We start from the raw sequence: 26,289 nt of genomic DNA, 5'->3' as shown, positions 1-26,289 counted from the left end.
GTAGTTCCGCTTTTTCAGCGAGGCTTCCGGTCCATTGTATCGCCTCCACTCTTCTAGAAACTCTCGCTTATCGATGGACGACGACGATGATTGTAAACAAAAATAATTACTCGATTACGAGATTATTTTCATTGCGTTTTAATGAAATTTTTGGTGGAAAAAATGTATGAACTTTTAAATATATATATATATATATATATATATAGAAGATTCTACATATAAAATAACAACTTTTAAAATAACAACTAAAATAATAACTTTTCCTAGAAATAAGGTCATTGTACGGTAGCACGGATTTTTTGTGACAATTTTTCACCTTAATTATCAATTTAATATTTTATTACGGGGTGAACGGATAAGACGAATAATTGTAGTTTTAACTACAATTCACAGCTAATTATAATTTTGTCCTTCTACAAAAAAAAATAAAAAAAATAAATAAATAAGATTGCGATTGTAAAAACGATCCTTTGGAGGAAGGTAATGTCACAGCTAGCTACCTTCCTGGCTTCCGTTGAATCTGAAGGGTAGGAGCGATTTAATATCACGCCCACCGTTGCAGAATGCGAGGGTGGTAGGGATCCTTACGAGTCGCGAGTGCGAGCGAGAGACCTGGCGGCAAGCGGATTTACATGAACGAGATGCCGACATTGCCGCCAAAGTTGGAACGAGTGGGGGAGCTTGGATATGGCAGTCGGCCAGTTCGCTGTTTGCCTTCCTGGGGCACGGGCCGGTCCTCAGGTTCGTCTGTACAATTCCAAATACTCATCTAAGGAGGATCGTGCGTCGCGCCGCCACAGAGAGAGAGTCACAGTTCTTTTTTTGTCCCCCGTATAGTTCCTCCGAGTTGAGGGTGAGGTGTATCACGCGGATTTCCGCTTCCGCGTGCTGTATCGGAGCTACGCTCCCCTGGAGCGGCATGCTCAACAATATCACCGCCGGTTCTGTACACGGTATCTCCGGTAAGTAATCAGAAAGAGATCTGTCCGGTTGTAGTGTGTATATCGAGAAGAATGAGCGTACATTTGCGTAAAGATTTCGCCAATCGCTGTACCCGTCCGTCGAATCAAATATGTCGATCGAAGCGATTCGTTGGGGCTCGATATTTCAGACCTGAATTCCTTTCGAAATGCTGAAGCTGGCCGAGATTCGCGACCTTCGTCGATTTCTGTCACCCTGCAATAATTTATTAAAATTTCCTTTAATTTAAAATAGTATAATTATATGTATTTTGAATTGGTTCCAAGATACAAAAATTTAGCATGGAATTATCGGATTAATTGTGCAATTTACGCTTAATAAACAATGCAATTAAGAGTGCCAAGTATTATATAAATTATTATAATTAAATTTTCAACCTTGTAATCATTAATTACATCTCTTAATCGATATATGTTACTAATGAAATTATGCGGATCACATGGTATCTAATGAGACTTTTAGATTATTATCTCACAAATCATGGATAACAAATGCATTTTAATTAGAATACCAAAAGCATTTCAATCGCGAAAAGCTCGAGAGTCGTCGAAATGCAACGCCGACGGTAAATGCGTGCTTTGCTTCTAATCTGTACAAGAATTCCGTTTATCCGTGTTTAAAGTTTTTAATCAATGTGCAAAAAATATCGTCAAGTTGAACACTTTGATTGAATCAGAGATATATAATTTGATGATTTCATGCAATGTCAATTGCAGGTTCATCAATTTTAAATGATAACGCTCGGTTTCATCAACGTTAACGGGGGTTGAAAGCTGTAAATTTTTGAGATTATGACAGAAGTTATAGAGAATCTATATCGGATTACATATAGTATATTTTAATTATAATCAATATTATTTTCATAAATACATATATCGCAAAAAATTATTAGTGTATATTATGATGATTGTGTCGCTGTGTCGAGATCGTAAAAAAATGATTTTATTTTTATATGTAATGTAAAATACGATGCGAAGAGAGAATAGTGACAGTATAATGTTGATGCAGTGGTAGTGTAAACTTTGATACCACAATCTTAGATTTAAAGCGCGACGCCAAGTATCGTAGCATCAGGTGTCCCATAAGAAGCGTGTTTCTTTATGGTTTTTCTAAAATGCGAGAGCGAGTTCTCATGTTTAAATTTTAATCTCAATTTATCAATATATTACTTTTTTCACGTGATGTTACTATAATATCAGTGTATTATAATTAATATCAAAATGGTCTTCTTAATTATAATCAAACATTGTTACATAATATCTAAAATTTAATCACCTACAATAAGAAAAGTTGTCATTTAAATAATTATAATTTGATTATAAGTTTGATTACAACACAATTATAAATTCTAAAATTATATCTATTATAATATTATATATAATGTATTTAAATTTATTTAAAGTTAATTTTTATTTCTGTTTTTATTAATATTATTTATGATTGTGGCAAAAATATCCGTTTATTTTATTGCAAAATAATAATTATAAAATATATTAAAGTTAATGATAAAATGTCACAATTGATAACGAATCAAAGATCTTCTACAAAAAAGCAAAAGCCATTTTCTATGTAAAATAAGCGAATTAATAAAACAATATTATTATAATCTGTTGCCGAATATATCAATTTTATTGTTTAATGTGTATGATGTCATTTAATTAAAAATTGTTTTATTAATCGCAAATTTTACTTGTATATTTTATGCGTACACTTATTTCAAATTGCGCTACTATAACTCATTCTATTTCTTATTTTGTTATGCTTGCAAAAATCCCAAATAAATATGAATCCAATTTAATCAATTAGACTTACATCCGTCGGCTGGCGTAGGGACTGTTTTGCCTGGCTAATCCACTGTGAATCCTATCGAATATCATGGGGATGTGACTAACATCGTATAATTTTCTTACAAAATGTTGATTACATTAGTATATTCATAAATTTACATTTTTCTTACATAAATTTTTTGCTTATTTCTTATACAAGCAAAAAAATAAAAATTATTTAATTAAAAAACACATTTTTTTATTTTTTGAAAAATATTTGAATAAAATTAAAGATATTTATTATTTTTTTATTTGTATGATAAAATATTTGCATGATAAAATTATAATTTAAATAACGGTAAACATTTTTTGTAAAGTGTGATGAATAAATTGTGACGTATAAATAATCGATAAGTTTTATTGTGAATATAATTTTTTTATATTGCATCTCTTTTGTATTATATAATATATTACATCTTTACACATTTTTTATATTAGTAGTAAGATAGTAAATTATGTTAATTTATGTTATTTTCAGTTAGAAAAATTTTTCCCTCCAAGTTGATTTCCTAGAATCGTAAACGGAAAAATGAAAAGAGAGGGACAAAATTAGTTTAAAAATTCGCATGAAATGATAGTGTGAAATGTGCCGGTAACACGTGACGCGCACGTCTTCGAAAGCCTCCGTCTCAAGAAAGCCGCTTCTCGAGTTTGATGATCTTAATTACCTCAACACTGATTACATTACGCGGGAAGTTGAGGAACGATTTAGAGAGTTAGAATGTTGTAAGTGGCGAGAACTGAATAAAGCGGTACACGTTAATCGGATTAAAAGAAAATTATCGCTCAATTTCTTTTACTTTAAGGCTATATTTGTTATGATATTATGATTTATGCACTTGCTTTCTATTCTATATTAATTGATAATTTAAAGTTTTTTTTTAGACAATTAACACTTATTGGGATCTAAACCTTTTTTTATTCAAACGATCGTCGTATATTGGTGATTATAGCTGTGATTATGAGTTTCGTGCGAACGCAATATATCATACCGGCGTTGCCTGCTTCGCGTCTAATAAATTACACTTATCTGTCACTCGTCGGGATGAGATTAAACGTATACTTACTAACGCTTGATCGATTCGTAACTGCATCGATACGTCTTTAATTATCTCCCTTCAATTTATCGCGATATATCGAAAATAAAATTTAACCCTCGGTGGACGGCGCATACATCTCGTCACACTTAAAGTATGTCCGTTAAAATTTTTTATGATATACGTTAATTGCATTTGGTGCGTCGGCCATCCATTGAGACAAGGCGGGCTACCGACTCGCGAATGTGATATGCGAATAAATACGTCTGTCACGACATTTCCGAATATAGTAATGTGATTTATGACTTTATTATTCAGACGTTTCTGCGCGAGCGGCTGTCAATCATAAAGTTTTCAAACGTCGATAAACGTTGCAACAATCGAACGTTATAAAAATTTCTTTTTTTCCTCTACAGCCACTTCACGCACTCTGAATTACGCGGATACTTTAATGAGTGAAAAAAATTATACGCATATTATAAACGGATACTTAACTGCGTCGCACGCGATCCTTTAACATGTTAATTTGATTATGATCTTTGATAATGCGGTTAATTAATGCGGGGTTAAATAATAATTCTCAATCATTAATCTGAGAAAAGGTATTTCAAAGTATACAGTGGATATAATTATGCAGAATGTATAAATGTTAACGGACAAGTTTTCTTTTTCTATTTATTCATTAAGATATGCAATGTAATTTAGGCGAAACTATATGATTGTCCCTAATTTTTGTATATTAACAGAGGGTGTTATTGATGTGTATAAAAAACTGCAGTGAACGTTAAAGAAATTAATAAAAGGGCTAATAAATACCAAGAGTATCACTATTTAGATGATACCATTATGTTGAGGCTTATAAAACTAAATTAAAAGTCTGTCATAAAGCTCATTCATATGATATTCATTCAGGAAAGCCTCACTACACGGTGGTCCGATAGTTTGATATCGATTCTCTATAACTTGGTATGACTATAAATAAAATTGATAGATTTCTATATATCCTGCATTCTCTTATTATTAAGAAAGTTTGCGATTAAATAAAATTGTGAAATAATGAATCTGAATAAAAGTTGCAAAATAAGGAAAGACAGATTCCTCAAGGAAAGTCTTTCACGCTAATGAAAAAATAATGTTGAATCTATAGTTTCCTAAAAGTCTCAACATCTCGATCGAAATTGATCAAAAATAGAAACTTGAAGATGCTTCCGTGATTAGAAAAATTCTACGCCCCAATCTATGCAAAATTTCTCGCGCTTACATAAATGTCCACAATTAATAATCATAGTTTCAGACGAGTTACTCCATTGTTCGAGTCTCCTCTATTTTTCGTGGAGTTCCATCGTACGCTATTGTTCGTGGATGGAAATTTTTGTAACGAGCGTTGATTTTCCGACTCGCATGATAGTTGATCTCATTCATTACGTAAGCATCTTTGACAATGCACAACGATATGCGATACCTGTGATCCGACGCATACCGGATTCGAGAAGGAGTAGGCGTACCGCGATCCCGAGATGGACAATCTCTGTAACACGTTATATACACGCACTTGCATATGTAGTTGCGCGCGAGTGTGCGTGGGACGCAAGTGTGTTTGGCCGCCTAGAAGCCAGAGTACGGTGACGATTCTCGCACCTCTTCGCTAAGTGGCCCGTACGCCCCTCGGTCGGCTTCTGCTCCTATACAAATTTAAACTACGTAGAGCGGGCGCGTGGGGCGGGCGAGCGGGAGACATGTGTGGAGCACGAGGAGGAAGCCCGGCGAAAAGAGAAAAAATGGAAGAAAATTGAAGCGGCGCGTCTTCTTTTTTTCTGCCCCGCGTCGTCTCCGTTGCTGCACGCGCTTAGGAGCGAAGGATGTGCAAGATCTGAAGCGGTACGAGAAGGAGCACGGCGTGCTGGGAGTGAATCTGGGTTCCGGTCTGTCCGCGGGTGGTGGCCTGACGCTTCATCAGGAGCTGATCATGACTATGCCTGGCACAGGTGAGAAGCGCTCGCGTCGAGGTTCGCGTGGAAAAAGAAAATGCATCGGTCGACTAACATTTTTAACCAACTCAATTTTTCATAGCGCGGAAAAGACATTATGTTTGAAAGCTTCGATTTTTTTTTCGCTAACACGCTCGGACAATCAATACTTTATTACAATGAAAACTGGTGACACGCCAAATGTTTTCCGATACAACGAAAAAACATTCATTCCTTTCAACAAATAGGTTTTATATGAAAATTTCCAAATATATATAGTGGATTGATTTTGAATAAAAAATATTTACTATATCTGCTGTGCTATTAAACACTAAATTCTAGTTGTAAAATTATATAACTTGAGACTCGATTATCTTTAATATCGAAAGCAGTTACGGTTATGTTACGGTTACAAATTTCCTAAGCCAATAAAATTTTGAGCAATTATAATGAATATTTTTTGTCCGTATTCTCCGTTTTGCAAAAGGTTTAAATTTATTAAAGAATCTTGAACATTAAATTGAAAGAAATTCAGAGATTCGCGTAAGATAATGTTCGCGAATTTATATGTAATAGAATGCCTCGCAAGTTAATTCTCTACTTTAATCTTGACTAGAAAAATATATATGCTATAATAGTATTAAATAAATAAATAAACAAAAGTAGATGAAGAAGTTATACAACTCGATTACTTTACTTTATATCTTGTCTGCCTTTCGTTCACATTCTGAAATAGAGATAAAAATAACTGTGAATGATTTGGAATTAATTATGAATGACTGATTGATTTTAAATAAATTGGATGATAGTTAAAGGAGAAAATGAACCGCATCGATTTTCCGCGAATGTTTTGTGAGTAATAGGTACACGAGATATTCTCAGAACGGATTGCGCGATATTTGTATCGTGAGTTAGACAACGAAACCATTTTGTTTAATATTCAATGCAGCACCTTACATCGTCATAATCATTGAGTAAAAATCGCAGTAAAAGTATACCTACTTTTAAAAACATAAATTTAATTTAATTCAGCCTATTTGAAATGAAGTTTACTATTAATTCTCAATTAAAGTGAAGCAAAAATACTAGATGCGTTTCATAACTTTTTATTCGTTCTGTAATTTATATATACTATCTATTTTAGAAGTTTATTAAAATTATACTCGAAGATATTATAATTGATAATGGAGTAATCAGCACTTTCGACATGTTTGCATCATTTATTTCGTATTTTAGGAAGCGCGGGTGGGATAGGACAGGGCGATGACAAACCCGCGAAGCAGAAGCGACATCGGACGCGTTTTACACCAGCCCAACTCAACGAACTAGAAAGGTGTTTCGCCAAAACTCACTACCCGGACATCTTCCTAAGGGAGGAAATAGCTGTGAGGATTGGCCTCACGGAAAGTCGCGTTCAGGTAGGTGTGGTCAAAATCTACAGATTACCGTTGGCACGAAACGATTAATCCAGCTTGAGTCGAATCCTATCGCGTGACTTCGCATTCATTGGGCCGGAATTACGTTGCGAGAACTTCTATGCATATTACAATAATTGTAATGTAGCGTTACGTTTCTACATTTAAATCGATCGTTGAGAAAAAAGGAGCATTGCGTAATCCTATTTATTTTACTCCGATTTAAAGTAGCAGGAAAATTGACTGTTTTTCTTTCGCGAAATTTATCTGACGTTCCACTTTTTAAAACACATGCACTTTGCGCAATTAGTTCATTTGTATAAACATCTCGATTATTGAGATATATTATACGATATTACTTTAGAGATATTTTCATATAAATGTGAGGGATAATCTCTGATGCATGATTATTATGCATAAGTATAAAAATACGTAATTAATAATAACGTAAGACCTTATTTTTATGAAAAAAAATTGTACAAAAGAGTAAAAGTCAGTGTTCGACAAGGGTGTGGAAATTTAGTGATACGAATGTAATTGAGTGATAAGTTAGAGGGTTACAATATAGCATAAATTGTCGCGTGGTGACCTCGTAGTTATCCTCAGAAGCATATATCCAGACAACACCGGAACTCTCCGGTGAAATCAATTGTACCGGCCTACTGTGGCTTTTTGGATTAAAGTGAAACTTGGAGCAGAGCAGCTAAGCCCTTGCCCTGCGGGGTTCCGAATTTTGTGGTGGGTTACGTTTGTGGGGCGACCGCAAAACTTTGCAGAAACTCGCAAGTCCTGCGTCTAACATTAGGAATTCTTCAATCAAGAATCAAGAAATCGCGCAAGCGGGGTTTCCTTACAAACTGTTGTTTTCCAAGTTTTTCTTTCTTATCCTAAGAGGTATACACACGAGTAATTTTATCAATTAGGATAATTTTAGACATGTCATTGTTCAACATGTGATTAGATACAAGCGATTTTACTTCGCGAGATAAATTTTTAGAGAAATGATTTAAGCTAATTGCACTGCATTATATTAATGCAGGGAGATGGAAAGAACTAAAAATAGTACACAATGAAAATTAAAAATAGACGCGTCAATAATAAATGTCAAATCAACATTAAAAAGACACAGTAAATCGAAGCATCTTTCGCATTATAATTTAACGAGCGTAATGTGTTTTTGACAGCAAGAATACAATCGTGATTTCCGTAGTTTATCTAAATACGGAGCCGACGGAAATCTATATCTCAGGATTCGTAGAACGAAAATCCTTGAATTCCTGTTCTATTAATTTAAGAGTTCATCGACCTTTCCATTCAATTACTCGGTGTAATATCAGCACGTATTTTAATTAAAAATCAGAAAATAAAGTTGACCAATGAAATATTTTATGAAAATCGACAAAAAGTTTCATGAAAATTAAATGATAATTGATCGTTAAAAATATTGATGAATATTGATAGAGAACTTTACTAAACAAAAAGAGTTTGATTTATTATAATACACCCGGGTTGTTTCATAATATTATTTTGCTCGAGCAGGAGGATTATTTTGCACTATATTAAAAATGTTCTTTACGTGGATATTTGAAAAATTAAGTAGAAAAACTAAGCACACCTATATTTGGTCTTTTACATCAGATTTATCTGAGAGCAAGAGCTAAAAATTTGTCAACTCGATCGAATTTGACCATCGCGCGGGAGAATAGCTTGGCCTCCCCGCGGGCCATCAGCTGACTGAACTCTTTTAAGTCTCCGGGGCACGTCTAGAAAAACGGAGTTAATAGAAATTCATGAAAATTTTATTCGCAACTTGGAGGCGTCAGTCAAGCCAGGCGTAGTGCCGCATATCAAGCAGCCACACTTTTCGTCTCTCTTTCGCGCGCGTACGTATATAAATTTGCACATGCGAGTCGTCGGATATATATGTTTGTTCGTTGTATAATCAGTTGTTCATATGATGAGAATAGTTATGCGTGTACCGTCGAATGGGAAAGGGGGATGGAAAGATATTTCTTAATTCCTGCAAAAAGGTAATCAATTTAATATGATAAACGAAAGCTCTCTTCTATAGAAGACACATCTGAGACTGAATTTGAAAATAAATTTAATTTACAAACTTTGTTAAATTATTTTTCCAAGTTAATGCAACATGTGTAACATTGCTATTTTCGATATCAAATTTAAATCGAGCTATTGCTCGATGCCCTTGAATAGCACTACCATCGCGGGTACTTCGATTCATGATTTTCATCTGTCATCACATGCTCTAAGAATCGCGCGATACATCGACTCTGGTGTACAGCTTCCAGAGTGTTTAATGAATTAGTGGTTTCAAAGTCATGTCAGGGGACTCGGACTTCTTCTGGAACAGCGCGTGTTCGTTTCTCCTTTCTCGGGAAATGTCAGGATGAAAAAAAAAAAAAAGGAAAAAAGGAAAGGAAAAGGAGAGAAAGCGAACCGGGATTCGTGGGTCTGTCGGGCGGCAGGCCGCCTAATTGAAAGAGGTTTTCTGTGGGCGAGGGTAGACATCAGCGTGAACGAAGCGTTTCCAAGGAAACCCGGCAGCGGGTACTCGTGTGGAGAGGGCCTTCGGCACCAATGGGGCTGCGAGGGAAAGGCGCCGGCGCTCAGCATCGCTATACTATCGAGCGTTGCTATCAAAGGTTTCTTGACTTGCCATGGCGGATCCGTTGCGTATTTTAAAGATAATCACGTAATCTTTATTTATTTATTTATTTTTTCATTATATCCGCGTGTCACCGCGTCGATCGACCGCAGTTATAAATCCTTTCCGAGGGATGCGCTTACTTTACAGGATGCTTCACGGTCATTTAATTATGCCTTCGCATAAAAACCTAAAAGCCTAATCAATTCTTCCGTTTTGGATATAATTATATTAAAAAGTTTCAAAAATGTATCGTCCATAAGCTGAAATAACAACATTGTTTGAGGGTTGAAGAAGTTTTGGCCCTTTTTCAAGGTACATATCTTATAGTATCCGATCCAAAAATTGTCGTATGATAAACTATCTCATGTGTCATCTCTGATTATAATTAAATCAGCGAACGCGCGGAGAATTCGTTCACGAAATGAATCCTCTTGTTTCTGCGGTCTATCATCATATGCAGCATAAGTTGTGACACTCCGCATCATTGATACAGTAAACGTAATAGCTCTGTTGTATAATCGTTGCATTAATGGGTAGAAAATTGCTCGTTACGAGTGCGTTGCACATAATAGCGCGTATGTGTGGCAGCTCTTTCCCTCTCTATCTCTCTGATAACCACGATAGGTGTGTATGATAGTTACACAACAATTACCACGCTTGTGTCGATAGGTTTTGCTTATCCAATCACCTTTTACATACGTTCTTTGTTTTTTAAATTTTAAATTTTATCGAATAATCCTTTGATCGCGTTAAGAGAATATACGATTAGTAAAATTGTGTCTTACATTCTGAAATGTCAAAATTGATATGGCATTAGATCGTGTCCTGACTTTATTATTTTGTAAGAGAGAGAGAGAGAGAAAAATGAAAATATATATATTGTACAATATTCGCGAAATGATATTTGAACGAAAGAATACAGCTATTTGTCTTTATAGCTATTAAATTCTTTGGTGTATTCAATATTCATTGATATCGGGAGGCGATTGGGAGATTTCGAATGCAATCCGCAAACACGTCGCTGACAAGAGCGAACGATCGGAGAGATTAATCAGTCACCATTTTTCCGATTGGACACAATGCGACTCCGGAACAATGGGAAGCATTCCCTGATTAGCAACAAAATACTTGAAATAGTGTAATGAAATATTACGGTTCATCGATTTGTAGTAATTTATTATCGCACGAAGGGAGAGGCGTAATTGTTGCTCCATCTCTAATTCCCGTTAATGAACAACTATTAAATTGCACGATAACGCATCGTGAGAACTGCCTGTACAAACAACAATTACTTCGAAGTGGCATTATGCAGCTATTTGAAATTATGTGTAACATTTAATTAACGTCTTAATGCGATTATTGTTGCGTTGCGAACTCGTTAGCGCGATGATACGTATTGTCTGAGATACGGCGGCGGAGATGAGCGCTCCTCTTGTACGATACATCGCGAGATGATTTGACGTATATGTATATAGAATATATACCAAATTATACGGCCCGCGCGCGCGTTCGCTCGAAATAAAATAATTAAGAGCCGCCGACTTTATCGCTGAAAAATGCACGAGCTTTCGGTGAGTGTTCGCTCCGCTTAATTAGCCGTAATGGACATAATGAATTTTACATTAGACCGAGTTTTATCATTTTCGAATAAAAAAAGGGGGACAGACGGGGGAAGGGGGAGGAACTCTCATAAACTCGCGGCGCGTTGCAGCCGGTGTCGCTAAACGCAACCAATTTCCGTTGCATCGAAGTACATAATCGTGCGGCCGCTGCATTTGCCCGCGTGCATGCGACGAGTACCGTTTTTTTACGAAACGCGCGAAAAGTTATTTACTCAGTAGTCATCGTTTCACCATTTTTTATTCCAATTTAATCGACGAAAGGTCGAAAAGACTTGGATAGCTCTACAAACGATACTGCGCTAAATATCTATTTCTTTGATCAAACTATTCTTTAACATTGACAATCGATAGCTTGATTTCTCACGTATGGAGGCAGAAGATGGTATATAGGTACATGAAAAAAATATCGATATAGAATCCGCAGTAAATCCCGTTTACTACAGAATTTCCTATAATATTTAGAAAATGATTCCTCAATGGAAGAGAAGCGTCGTTCGATAGCTATGCATTATTTGGCGCGGTGGTGAACGCGAAATGTGCGAGACGCCACTTGTGCAATGCCGTTCGCTTATCGCGTCGGGAATTCACGATTGACACACGGGGTCAACGGCTTTTTTTCATGCGATGTGCAGCACGCTTTTAGAACGCGAACGCTCGCGCGCCGTTATTCCTTACCGTCAATCATATCCCGAATATTAATTCAGCCGCGTGCTCGATGCTTCAAATAAAGTTCAATCATCGGCGGAACTCGCGGAGGGGTTGCGGGAGAGTTTGAGACAAAAGCTTTTTTCAGCCGGACGTTTATTACTAAGCCGACAGTTTATTTCGGGCGGCGTATCGGCACTTTACGGTTTTAATTACGCGTATTTTAATCCGCCCAGGAGACATTTTCTGTTTCGGGAGCGCGGTGCCGAGGTGGAACGAGCTTTATTAGACTGCACACGGTCGATTTAAATTTAATCATAATGAAGAGGCGATTAAAATTGCAATCGTCCGCGGAATAGAACCCATAGCGCCGAGCAGTTAACGTCTGCTAACAGGCATTTAACTTAACTGCCTCAGGTAACTGCTCGTTTTCTAGGCTGAAGGGTCCTTTCGATTGCCGTTGTCGGAAATTTTATGGGGCACACGACTCTTTCGTCGATGAGCGCCGGTCCAAGTTTCGGGGGTAAAAAGGGACGACTGTTTTCGCGCGCGATCGTTTCCGTGGATTATTCTCGTGCACTACACTGTATAGGGAACTCCGTTGACTCGGGCAAACTTCGATCGATCGAGTTTCGAATCGGTGTAAAATCATTAGCGCCGAAGTATCTAATATTCCTAAAAACCTTTTCTCGATAATGCCGCTTCGCTAATGAAAAAAACAGAAGTCATAGGCGGAATATATAAGAACATTTTTTGTTCGCGACATTTAAGAATTTTCTGTAAAATTGTAAAACAAGCTGACATCTCATCACATCTCATCATTTTTCTGGTATTTGATCGTATTACGATTTGAATGAAAAAGAATAATCGCGTATTGAAAATATAACAGCAGTGAATTGTGTACGCGTTTGACGAAATGAATTAGCAGGGGAAAGCCACGCCTTTCGTTCGAGAATATCAATCTTTTGAAAGAGCCAACGGCTAAACGCGCGACTTTTCTCGCCTTGATACGCCGCGACTTCCAGAAGTCACATATGCCACGAGAGATGGTAGAGCTCGCTCATGGTAGCGGGTGCCGGAGAGAGTATTGCTTTCAAAGTATCCCCCGGGAGTCGGATGAATGGCGATGTCATTCGGCCGTCCTCTGGGATAAGCAAGTGACTGCAGTGAGGATAAATGTAGTTCGTTATTGTCTTGCCCCGAGAAATGGGAAATGGTTTCGCGCTGCTGACGCGGCTTTTTCCGACTCGACTAAAGATTTCACATTCGCCAACTTTTATAATTATATGGTATATAACTTAGAATTAATTTTTTTATTCAAATCAATTATAATTATTTTCGCGCATATATTTGCTCTCAATGATCTTCTTTTTAATTACATATATAATTTAAGAAGCGAGAGACGTTGCAGTAAATTTAGTAACAGAATTAGTAGCACCGAGATTAACGAAGATTATTAAGTATCCTCAAGATTTATCACGATATAGATCTGGCCTTGTCACGTCACTATATCGATAAGTTTTTTACGAACTGAAAATTATGCTCGGGAAAAACGTCCAATTCGAGTAATATCATCCCGCGAGGAGTCGATAATTTCGCTGGTCGACTGGCGCGCAAAGGAAGCGCGAATCCGAGGACATTTATTGCAAAATCAATACCTTTAACGCGGAGTTACGGTATCGCGCGCTCGGTATCGAATATGATCGAGATGCGATATTGAGCTGTAAAATTTCCGCGCGATAAACTATCGCCGGTTATTTGCGGATACGTACATATATACCTACATTCGGCGTATAGTCGGACATGTGTACGCGGCAATCGAGTGTTTTATGACGGTGCATCAAACATCCGCGCGTCAAGTCACTATGCCAAATCACTCTCGATCATGAACGTGCGCGTTACGTTAAATCATCGTCGCGTTGCCGCGCAGTCGGTCATCTCCTTCCTTAATCTTCTTTTCAATCACATAAGGAATAATACAAAAGATCGAAGAAATGATCGATCATTTGTACGTAGTGAATGAAAGTGTTGCAACGATCTTATTTTTACATAGTTATTTCGTTTTATACTATCGTGTTATTATATAATGTCATATTTTAAGATCGAATTTTTGTTTTTTAAAAAAGTTGTGATTTACTTTGATTTAAGAACATAGCACTTGATAAGGGCCGAAACCCACGGCCGAAACGTTGTGAAAATTCAATAAATTTAATTAATTGCCAGAATTGGTCGATTGAATTATTACCATTTTTAATTATATCATCTGGTGACTTCATAGTTTTATATCATTTGATCTTATTTTTCTTTCACGTGTAATTATTTGCAAATCATACGACTCGTTTTCGCAATTGTTTTGAGCTTCTTGAAAAATAAAATAAAGGTATATTAATTTTCATTTTCGTTTTCAGTATTGTCAAATTTTGGAAACAGTTTGCGAGCTTGATAAAATCGTTGGTGAAATTCTCGCGCTGATAAATTAATCTGTTCTTCCTTGTGTATAAAATGGCATTTCGGTGAGCGATGATGAAAAAGCGATGTAAAACGCGTGCGCGAATCTCGCAGCTTCGCCGCTTCTGCGTCGCCCTGCGAAGATTCGGCGCCTCTGCTATGCAGCAGTCTATGCATTTTAAGGGAGGGGTGATTTTTAATGCCGTATAAATATGCATAGGCCGCGATATTAGCTCTTACGTGTCGTCGCCCGAAAAATATCGCGAATGTACGCGTTACACACGCATATACGAAAGTGCGCGCGTGTGCATGCGACAAGGCCGGAGAGAAAAGCATCCCCGTGTAGACGTGCGAGGTAACAGGACCGTGGAAGGGCATTAGGGTTCTCGATGGATAAATTGTGTCGCCGCGATGACCCCGAGGGAGCATCATCTAACGCCCATTCTGTTATGACGTCTGCTATACACTGAATAATTCCGCAGAGATAAAAATGCGTAGATTCGCGCGATTAATTCAAGGATTGTGATGTACTTGATCCTAAAGGAATCAATTCTGTGGAAAGTAAAGTAAATTCAAGATCGCATCGATATAATTCAGGTAATACGCAACGTGAGAATGAAAGTCAGATTGCGAATATGTAATGTATCTCGGAAAATCGATATGATTAAAGAAATTCCTATAACGTATAATTAAAAACATGTAATGCGATATTATAATCGTGTTAATTATTGTTTAATATACGTACAATGATAAGAAAGAAGATTTGTATAATATTTAATATATCGTCGACGAGAGAGGGAGAGAAAGAAAGATTACATAATTATTTACAAGAAAAACAATTGATGCACGTCGTTTGCATATGTAAGTATGTAATGCCGCGTGGACTTGTTCGCCAACGGGCTTATTCCAACAAGTAAATCCAGTTCCACGAGCAATTCGGGCTAATTTGACGACAGGTATAGTAAGCCGGAGATATTGCGCCCATGAAAATAATAATAAAGTATAAATGGATCAAGTTTATATGACCGAGGTGCATGTAAGAGAGGACCGGGTATGCATTTTATCGTCGTGTTTCACGTCAAACCCTTTACGAGATTATGTGCTCTAGAGGAAACTGCCTGTATTTCTCCCTACTCGTCGCGATAAATTTTTCGAACCTTTCATTAAAGTTTTGCGTTCTCACTTCCCGTATATATCTGTCAATAAACAAGACGTTTTCCGTTTTCTAGAATTAATACTCGAAGAATACAAAGTGCATTGTTGGCTTTTCCATAGAGTCTGCGTATATTCAAGTTCTGTCAAAGGAGAAAAATGTATATTGAAAATAACAATACGCGCGATAGTTGTATTAGTATAACGAATACAATAGCTCGGCATTGCATAATAGATTCTATACATATATAACGTGCCGCGTAATGATGTATCAAAGGGGTCGATTTTTAATTCCACGTGACATTAGAAGTCGGGCGACTCGCTAATGGCGTAGCGAAAATCTCTCTCCTGACGGTGCAACGCAACATGAAACAGTGGGCGGTCCGGGTAATGCGTCTTGCCACCCTCAGACTATCTCCCGACCACCGTCATCAATCAGGGTCACATCCTGCAAAACTTATGTAGTATTTATTTTCATTAAATTTATCTTTCCACCTGGTCCGAACCTTACGTTGACTCATGAAATATCGATAAACACATTACGATAGTCACATTTATAAACAATATCTTGCAACCGTAAGTGTAAGCAAAGAGATAAATAGAGCAAATTAATCATAATCTTAATTATATGACGTTTTTGTCAATAATTTCGTGGACGCAAAATATTTTTGCATATAGAAAATATAATATAAGATCTACTTGGAATAAAATGTAATAAAATATATAGCATTGAGTGTTGGTAAAATCAGAAAAGAGTAATATGTTCGTATTATATTTTATAATACGATACAATTTTAAATAAGATAGATTGAGATTGTTAGTTCTATGCTAATTTCTCTTCTATCTTCCGTCATCAAAATTTTAAAACATTTTTCCATCAAATTTTTCCGATTTATATATAAAAGTAGATTACAACAGATTGTGTGTGTTAAAAAGAAAATTAATATCAAATCCAAGATTATAACTTCAACTTCTGGTTTAATCGAATATATGTAATCGTGTAAAATTTACCATATTATCGGACCTATTAAGCTCTTCGTGTACTCTCGCGAAATATTAATTCCGCACACACCAACTATTCAGCACGGTGAATCAAGATTTCATCGCGAAAAGCTTCTCCCATCCCGAGTGGAGTCACGAAAGAGAAACGTTATCTCGTTTCGTGGCGATTCGAGGCGTTTTTCCGCGAAGTGAGTCGGACTATTCTTCAATGGCGTGCTGAAAGCTACTCCTATATATCTTGGGGCCTCGGGCAGATCCCGCCGCTTGCCTTGATGGCAAGCTCAATTTATATCAGCGCCTGCTGAAACCCCCTTTACGAGGTCTCGCCACCCCTTCCTCACCCCCTAAAACCTCACCCTAACCTCAAACTACCCCTGCCTGGCCAATGCTCGCTTCTTACCACCTTCGACCTCCCCTTGAAGGCTCAGAGACTCCTCCGGAGTTAAACTAAGCCATTCGCGATCGACGAAAAGAAATAGAAAAGCTTCCTGAAAATCGCGATCCTTGTCGTCTTCGATGATCCTTTGTCGTTGCAAAAATGCTCCTACCAAAAATCATTACATGTACTTAGTTGGATTTGATGAAAACTAATCTTATTGCTCTAGTAAAGATGTGTTCATGCTTTGTTATGCAGTTTAATTTATTATATGCAATTATAAATAGAAATTTGAAATAATAAATAAAAATAAAGTTGGAGTTAAAATACATTTTCTTATGATCAATACATTGAATAATTCATTAAACGAAAAGATAAATAATTATTTGTTGTGAATAAAAACCTGGTTTCTTTTTATACACTATTTATGCATTTTTTACACTACTGGAAATAATATTGATTTAATATATAATGCATTATCATTATTGAAATATCGATCATTATTGTACTACAACGTCGTGTTAAGCGAACAAATACGTTCGACGATGGAAAATAACTCATTTAACGGACGAAATTACTTGAATTTGAAATTAATGAATAGCGGAATTATAAATGTAAATAATCTATCATGCAAATTTTGTGTTAGTCTCTCGTGTAAAAATGCTGGCGGATAAATTTATGGCAATTTTTATGATGGCAGAAAAAGTGTCGAAAAAATACTAAATATAAATAAACGTATTACACATTTCAGATACACATATTTCATATATTGAGATATATTTGTTATTCAAACAAATTTTATAATCTATATATAATACAATAAGATATTATATATGGAAGAGCTTTCATTAAAAATTTTTATTAATATAATATATTACCATAACTAATATAATTAAATAAACAATTATTTAGAGAAATAATTAAAAACCGAATCTTTTCTCTCGCATAACTGCAATTTTGAAATGTTAAAAATTGATAAAGCTACAAGTTGTCTACTTAATAAAAAAATATTGAACGATACATGATGAAATGTTTGGCATTACTAGAAAATGGCCGAAAATTGATGAGAATTGTTGTTTCGAGGGATCTGAAATAAGCCTGCCGTCTTGTATAGCCGGAGAGTATTGCTCGCAGAGTCGATGTCGATTATACGAAACCAGCAACGTCCATATCCACCCTCATCCTGATCCCAGGTGCTTCCTGGGAAACAGCTGCCACGGCGCACGCGCCTCCGCGCCGACGAAGCAGTGATTGATCAATTTTTAAAAAGCAATGTTCCTAATTGACCCGCCGCGCCGGTTCGCTTTACGGCAGGCTCGTTTATATCTTACGAGAAGGCGTCAGTCAGGGCATCTTAGTCATCGAAAGGTGTGTTCCACTGCGATTCATGCCAGTTGCTCATCCTCGGACACCATTTCGAGTCCGCTCGCCAACAATCAAACATTCATATCGACCGTCGTTCATCGTTTGAACATCGTTCATTAACTTATTAACAACTGCTGCCTAGAATGTAAAATGTTTTGGTTCGAGAATACCGTCACGATTGGAACTTGGATCAATTCTTTATAATATTATTTGTGGCATGGAAGGAACACACGAGGAATAAAAAACGCGGTCCAAAGTTAGTCGTTTTACGTCGCGTATCTTTTTTCATATTTTTTCGCACATATAATTGTTGTTTTATTATATTTTCTGATAATTTTATAAGTTTAGATTTGATGCATTATATATTATCACATCATGTTATACCTACATTATTATAACATGCATATAATGTATTTTAATCTAATTAATACAGTTTAGCCGAGGAGAAATAAAAACTAGCATTGATGCTAGTTGTTTGATGTTTGATTAATAAATTAACGATGACACTACGAAGTGAATGAAATATCGTACTTTTATACTGCTTCAATTATTGTACATACATACATCGAAAGTTTTAATACTAAAATCAGAGAGCCTATGAAATTGGCAAAAATACAAATATCGCTTCTCGCGGACGCAGACCTATCGATTCTACGTATGACAGCGATTATCGAATGAATTACAGTAGTGCATTGTCTCACGTGCGATGCAATAAATGATGCTAATTTCATTGTGTCATATCCTGCCTCACATTGAATCGAAATCTCGATGTATTTTCGAGCGATAATTTCCGCAACGATTGTAATAATAATTATTTTGTTACTTATATTCGTAAAGTACATCGAAGCGGACCAATTTTAGCATAAATTATTTTTACACGGTACGCTAAAGAGATTGTTGCGGTACGTAAAAATTTTAGAGATTAATTCAAACAAGAAATTTTTTTAAATTATAAAATATATCTTTGTTAGGAAAGTAAGCTATAAAATTTTTAATATAAGATTTTTTTGGAAAAAATGTACAATTACTGATATATTTTGTGTAAAAAGAGATTAATACACTATCTCGTTAATTAAGATTTTTTGAAACTGTCTCTAGATTTAGAAACGTTTGTAGCCGTGTATCGATCGTTTCCAAAAGCAGACCTTGGAGATGTCATTTACCTTGGGAAATGGACATTAGATTGATTGCAATTATATTACTTATTTTTGGCACACGACACTTCGCATTAAGTTTTTCTTCTATTGTTCCTATTATCCAAAGATATTTAAAACTCAAAGTTATTTACGCATATATAGTTTACCTCTTCGTACATGTGTTATATTAAAGGGATTTTAATTACAGAATTATTATTGGTACCAGAGTTAGATATACATAACTATTGCAAACGTGTTTTATTTCTTTCGCATTAAAAATGAAAAATTTTACTTTTCCGGTCGTAAATTTGCCTAATGCATCGGTTTTTACAAGAGTTTTAATTAAATAATAAAGAGTTTGAACTTCTGCATGTATACTGGGATATTTTTACCACACTTTTAGTCGCTCTCCGATGTTAGGCTGCGGATTCAGGCATGAATAAAAAAACTTATCGATTGCTCGGCTTTCCGGTATCGGACGCATACGTCGAATGTACTCGTTCGCGCGTTGTTATTTCGTAACAGAAGTCATTAGCATCCGCTCGCGTTAATTAACGGAAGTTCTACCATATGTATATAGGCTCGATGCATCTGCGGGGTAGGGGGTGCACGTGATAATGCGCGATTTGCGCATAGGCAGTCTCTTTCTCTTTCTCTCTTTCTCTCTCGTGCTTTTTCCCTCTTCTCATGTAATGGCGAATTATCCACGGGCTTTTAGCCGTGGTTTCATCGCAGTTCTACCGTGAAATCGACACGCCCACGACCGAGAGATTTGTCGGTAGAGTGAAGACGATGTGCGAAAAAAGGGTGGCTGAAAATCTGCCCTTATCACGCAGCTGCGTTTTGAAACGAGCGTAAAATTGATAAACATAAAACTGGTGTATAATTTTTTGGCGAGATTATTACTTTGAAAAAGTTACGATGATAAGAAAAGTATGAGTTCATGTATGTGAGAATATATATACACATATCGCGCATGCATAGGTGTATATATATCTGATTTTATAAGGATGCAGTGAATTTTATGGAGATGGAGGAGAGCATGTTCGATTCTACGCCACTGACTGATATATAGACGTTGATTCGGTCCCAATGCACTTAACACCATCCAGCTCTAATGCCATTCTCTCGTCACAAGCGTCCATCCTTGAGAGTCAAGAGACCCGCCAGCTGTTATGAGCCTCCGACAAATATCACAGGAGGATAAATGTTAACTTAGCCAAAAATGACATCATTGTTCATGCTCAATTAAGATTTAACAGTAAGAAAGGGAAGATTACGTGTAAAAATTAAGAATGTGCGAGATGATCCTTTACGTCGAGTTATTTAAATTCACTATAATCATTCTAAAATTTCACCTAAACAGTTTAATATACATGGTATAATTCAGTTGTCATTTAATAAAAAAAAATTGAGAAATTATAGTGACTGTTCTTGACAAAACACAAATCCATATAAATTCAATATTGTCAAGTCAAAATCATGATATGTAAATCTTGAATCGATAATAATTAAGCGACGAGTTAAAGATCGCAAAATTCGTTTCGGTGAATCGGAGTATTCGTCCGAGGAAATCTCTCGAGTCCGACTCTTAAGACGCCTTCGAGTGCGTATGAGTGCAACGATTGCCTCATAGCAATACCTGAGGTGTACACTGGACCGTGTAAATCCCATATATCCAATTAGATTCGTATAATCCTCGTATGTTAGCCGAGGGTGTTCCTACCCCCTCGGCTACCGCCATCCCTCTTCTCCGCTCTTCTCTTCATGTGTGTCCTGCCGCTGTGCGTGTTTATACGTATGTGTAGGGTGGCGCAAGCGCGCTCTAATACTAAAGTACTAATTTATGGGCACATATGAGATGGCTATAGTGCGCGCTACCGTGCCAGAAAAGGGACTATAGTCTGCGGAGAAGGACGGAAGCGAGAGAGAGAGAGAGAGAGAGAGAGAGAGAGGGAGAGTGAGTGAGAGAGAGAGAGAAAGAAACTGTACTGCTAGTGGTGGTGCGTCAGTACATTGGTGGTGGTAGTGGCGAGATAGGGCGAGGGTAGCTAGGTATATCGGAGAACACAGAGGCGGGCTTTGCATGCGATATCAATAAATCAAGTCCCCGGGACCCCGGCAGCTTAGGGGGCCACTACGTGGCCAGAATCAACAGCTCATAACGTCGGCTAATAGCTACCCGCGGTGGGGTCAAAGATATTGTCGTAACACCGAGGGACACCTTACCATCGCGATGGTTGGATTTGGTCGCGTCCTATTGAGGGAAAAAAAATGTTATCGCGGGCAAAGAAATGATCGAGAACATACGAATCTCGATCAGCAACTGAAGCTTTGTTGCAAGAATGATAATCGGTTCAGTGACATTATCCTTGTTTATATGCGACGAAGAGGGAAGCGTTATAGAAATTGGATTGGTTTTTTAACGAATCGTCGATCGATGCAATCCTTTGTGAGACGATAAACAGTAGCAAAGAAATGTGAGAGAATCCTCACGTAACGCGAACACACATACACACTCAACGAGAATTATAAAATATATTGATGAATTTGATTTACTGTATTAATTTATTATGCATTTACGTTAGGTATGTAGCATATTTTTGTATATGAATGTATAATTATTTGTTGCAATGAAGTGTATTAAAATTATAATTATTTTTATGTAACTTTTTATAGATTTACTTGAAAAGGGCTGCAATGACAGCCGAAACGTTGTATTTCAACTAACTATTTATAATAAATGATTGCCAGTTTGGTCGACTTTTAACTTTGAGGAGAGATTTTTATAAAACATATTGTTGATCTACGTGGGGAGAAATTTCTTTCTCGAACTATAGCGACAACGACTGATAGCTCTCGTTTTGTGTTACAGGTATGGTTTCAAAATCGACGAGCCAAATGGAAGAAGCGCAAGAAGACGACCAACGTGTTCCGGTCTTCAGGATCGCTGTTACCGTCGCACGGCTTGCCTCCCTTTGGACCGATGAGCTCCGACTTGTGTAGCGGAATGTTCCATACCCCCGCGGACAGATGGGGAATGGGAACAGGTCAGATATCAATAGTCACTTTTATTACTTTACCGCGTACCAAGAAATGAGAGATAAAAAAAAAAGATTATATACGTCCGCGCTTGGACACGTTGATCGAGACAGGAAACGCTCTTTTGATCGTTTGCATTATTACAAAGAATCGGAGCATTGATTATTTTCCTGGCGTTTCGAAATGACATTTTTACACGGGACAAAGTTTTGTAAAAATTTCCTCAAACGTTTTATCTTCTCTGAACAATTTTTGTTTAAAGCGGTTATCAATTTCGCAAGTCATCGTCATCATTAAGAAAACGTTGACTGATATAATAAACATATGTGCATTGCGATGTAATATCAATATGTACTGCGCATAATTTTGTTGCTGAAATAATATGTATATTTCTACACAAAACCAATTTGATATCTTATTTACAGACTTATCTATTAATTTTTTATCCGTTTTATTTTCATTTAAAAATATGATACTTTACAAGCATATTGAAAAGATTCTAATATAGAGAAAAAAATATATTTTATTCTGTTTAAACAAACGATTATCTTTCTCACTTTTTACAAATATTCTAATTTTAATTGATAACATTAAATTGCTCTATTGTCTTATAAAATATTTATATAATCTATTTTGATAAATGTAGAGAACTGATGAAGAAATCTGATAAATCCGATATTTATTTTTGCAACAAACACTTTTTTTCATGTCAAATGAAATATTAAACATTTTCTCATAAATCATTAATTGTATTCAAACATTTAACGATTTAATTTATCACAAATATTAGAATATTGATAATGTGCTAAAAAGTTCTTAATTTCTTTATATAATCCGATGTGTGCAATGTTTAAATCATATTTAATTTTAATTTATAATTTTTAACCTTTTTAGTTTATAGATTGGTTTATAAATATATATTTTTATAAAACTAATTCTATTTAAAAAACAAAAAATGTTATCTTCGAACGTATCTATGGAAGCGCATAATTTATCGCATCATTTAATGTACGATATGATTAGCATCTTGTACGCGAGAAGAAAACACACATTTTCTCGTCGACGAAGTCGCGACAATTGCTCGCCTTATAATTTAATTTCGCCCGTCCACATTGCTTGAGACAGCTGAAATTACTTACCGGTTGTTCACCGACAACGACACCGATAACCCCAGCCTCCCTCTCATTTCTTTACTAACTCCACCGTGTATCGTCGCACGCATGTAATCTCGTATTTTAATTGCCCATTGCGGCCAATTTAGCTGTAACTCGTCCGTCGTTCCACAGGTCTCGGACAATTGCAGGGCGGCATGACGATGGGTAGTTTCGGGCAGCTCGGTCAACAAAGCACGGGAAGTCTGGGTTCCAGTTTAAGTCTCGGCAACTCCGGACTCCCGATCAACAGCCCGTCGCAATCAGTTTACCATACTAATTACGGGCTCAATTCTATCGGTAAGTTACGATGGGAAATAACGTCTCGCAGCCAGAGTCTATACATAGGAGACACAGGAGTAATAAAAACGATATAATTAAAAGTAAAATTACAAATATTGTTAAATTGTTTAACATCAGTTTGCATATCTTTATTTTTTTCCGTTTTTACGGCTTCTTCGAAAATATAAGATACCTCAGACATAACTGTTTAGATGTAAAACAAAAGCGTTATACAGTTATCCACTTTGCTTCTTGAGACGACTCGAGTAACGTTTTACTCGTTGCTTATTCAAGTAAGTTGTACGTGAGTTGTTGCCGAGAGTTGGCGACATGCGCGAACGCGAATAGACACACCCAGGAGAACGTTCGCGTCAACCTGGCCGCTTATATGCGCATTGATAATCGTCTTGCCAAACTTTTGGACCGTGGTCCTCTAAAAAGACGGCGTGCAAACAGCGCCATGGAAGTCTCTTTGACGAAGTCGTTAAACGTTACGGTGCATTAAGGTTCGACGGGGTTATGCGCATGCACGTAAGGAATTTGAGACAGAAACATAAACCCCCGACCTCCCATCTGTTTACGCAGGTAGACTTCAGGCCCGATCTCGCACCTAGGTGCGAGATCTTTCGCTGTATGTTTACCATAACATCCCGATGCAACCTGTCTTGGTTGAGTTACGCTTCGCCTTACCCGGGGGGACCTTGTATCTTCAAAGATACTTCATGGGATAAATCGCGTGTGAAATTCCTTCTTTCACCAAATCGCTCTGTACGCCTCGGTCGTAATTCTTGTATTAAGTGCGAAAATTTTTGTTTCATTCATAGAAATACGTATACTGTCTCTCTTTGCGAAGTATATCATACTAATTTACTATTCTCAATAATCCGAGACAGAAATATTTCATTTCAATATTAAGGTGCGAAAAGCTATTAAATACGTAATAAGATTTATATTTTTTAACGCAAAGCGTTATATTTGGTGTATATTAAAATTCGGAATATCTCTATGTATTTAATAATAATGAATCATCGAAAAAAAACTTGTCTCTTTCAATTGCAATAAGTCAGATTTCTACGCTCATAAACCGTGGAAAAATAACGGACTTGCGAGATGGTAACAAGAAACCCGATAATAAGAAAACAGTCTCGCTGTCTTCTCTCAGCATTTTTTTTTTATTTCAGAATATTTCTCAGTAGCTAGTAAATCATATTTAAAAGAGATACGTTGTAAATGAGAGCTCCACTTTTTTACGAATGCATATTGAGACACAATTAAGTCAAGAGTACATTTCATTTCACTATGTATATATATATATATATATATATATATATATATGTATTTTGCTAACATAAGTTCAATCAACCCTGAGAGAACAGATCTGTCGATACAAATTCTATTCATAAATTTGTCAAATTTCTTTTAACAAATATGACCTGAGAAAAGAGAAGTGACATCAGATATCAGAATTTACTAAAGTTACAACCGCACATATTGTAAAAGTAAAAATTGTAATCAAATGTAGTAACAACCATTGATTAAAATATTTGATATAGAGTCACATAGAAGCGACATTTTAAAGTTAAGTAAAACATTTATCGAACTGTCCTAAAAAAGCGAAACTTGCGGTAAAAGTCTGGCGTAGCACAATTTCACAAGCTGACTGCATTGTACATCTGGATCATGTGTTTATATCTATATGTATATGTGCTAGAGCGCACGTAACGTTTATACAGTGCCAATTATCGAACGTTATCGTCGGCTAGCGTCACTCGAAAGGAGAAAAAAAATTGGCATTCCATGAACGCGTCGGTGTATGAGACGAATACGTCTAGCCCTGAGTCCGGCAACCCGCTATATACGCCTTTATCCGCGGATAATGCTTAGAGCAAACAGCTTTTAGAGTAGAGCGTTATTTTTTGGTTACCAATGATGATTAGCACTGCAATGTAACCCATCCAACAGCATGGTTCCTAGTCGATCGGAGAGTTCCATTTGATGTCTCTTTCTCTTTTTCCTTCTCTCTCTCGGTCTTTTTGCCGGCGGTCACTAGGCGGACGCGCAAATAAGCCTTCATAATGCGTAAATTAACGTTTCAAAATGCCTGATTTTCAGCGCACGCTGCCGCGAGCAATGCAAAAGTCATGTATTTTACTCGACAAAAAATGACATTTATT

At 36.5% G+C, this 26,289-nt stretch overlaps 1 protein-coding gene across 1 annotated transcript in view; it reads left to right on the top strand.

The window, feature by feature from the left end:
* Positions 1-687: 687 nt before the first annotated feature.
* The window catches only part of otp (orthopedia homeobox), a 32,301-nt gene continuing 6,699 nt past the window's right edge, over positions 688-26,289 (top strand). The window contains exons 1-6 of the mRNA XM_029300718.2: positions 688-741; positions 838-962; positions 5,695-5,829; positions 7,048-7,229; positions 22,516-22,690; positions 23,969-24,133. Of these exons, the coding sequence (XP_029156551.2) occupies positions 920-962; positions 5,695-5,829; positions 7,048-7,229; positions 22,516-22,690; positions 23,969-24,133 (700 nt within the window). The 5' untranslated portion in view covers positions 688-741; positions 838-919. The remainder of the gene's footprint in view (positions 742-837; positions 963-5,694; positions 5,830-7,047; positions 7,230-22,515; positions 22,691-23,968; positions 24,134-26,289) is intronic.

The sequence above is a fragment of the Nylanderia fulva genome, unplaced genomic scaffold, assembly GCF_048542155.1.
Source record: "Nylanderia fulva isolate GAGA-0341 unplaced genomic scaffold, ASM4854215v1 Scaffold14, whole genome shotgun sequence".
Lineage (NCBI taxonomy): Eukaryota > Metazoa > Arthropoda > Insecta > Hymenoptera > Formicidae > Nylanderia > Nylanderia fulva.
The sequence above is the reverse complement of the archived record's forward strand: the minus strand, read 5'-3'. Positions and strand labels throughout refer to the sequence as shown.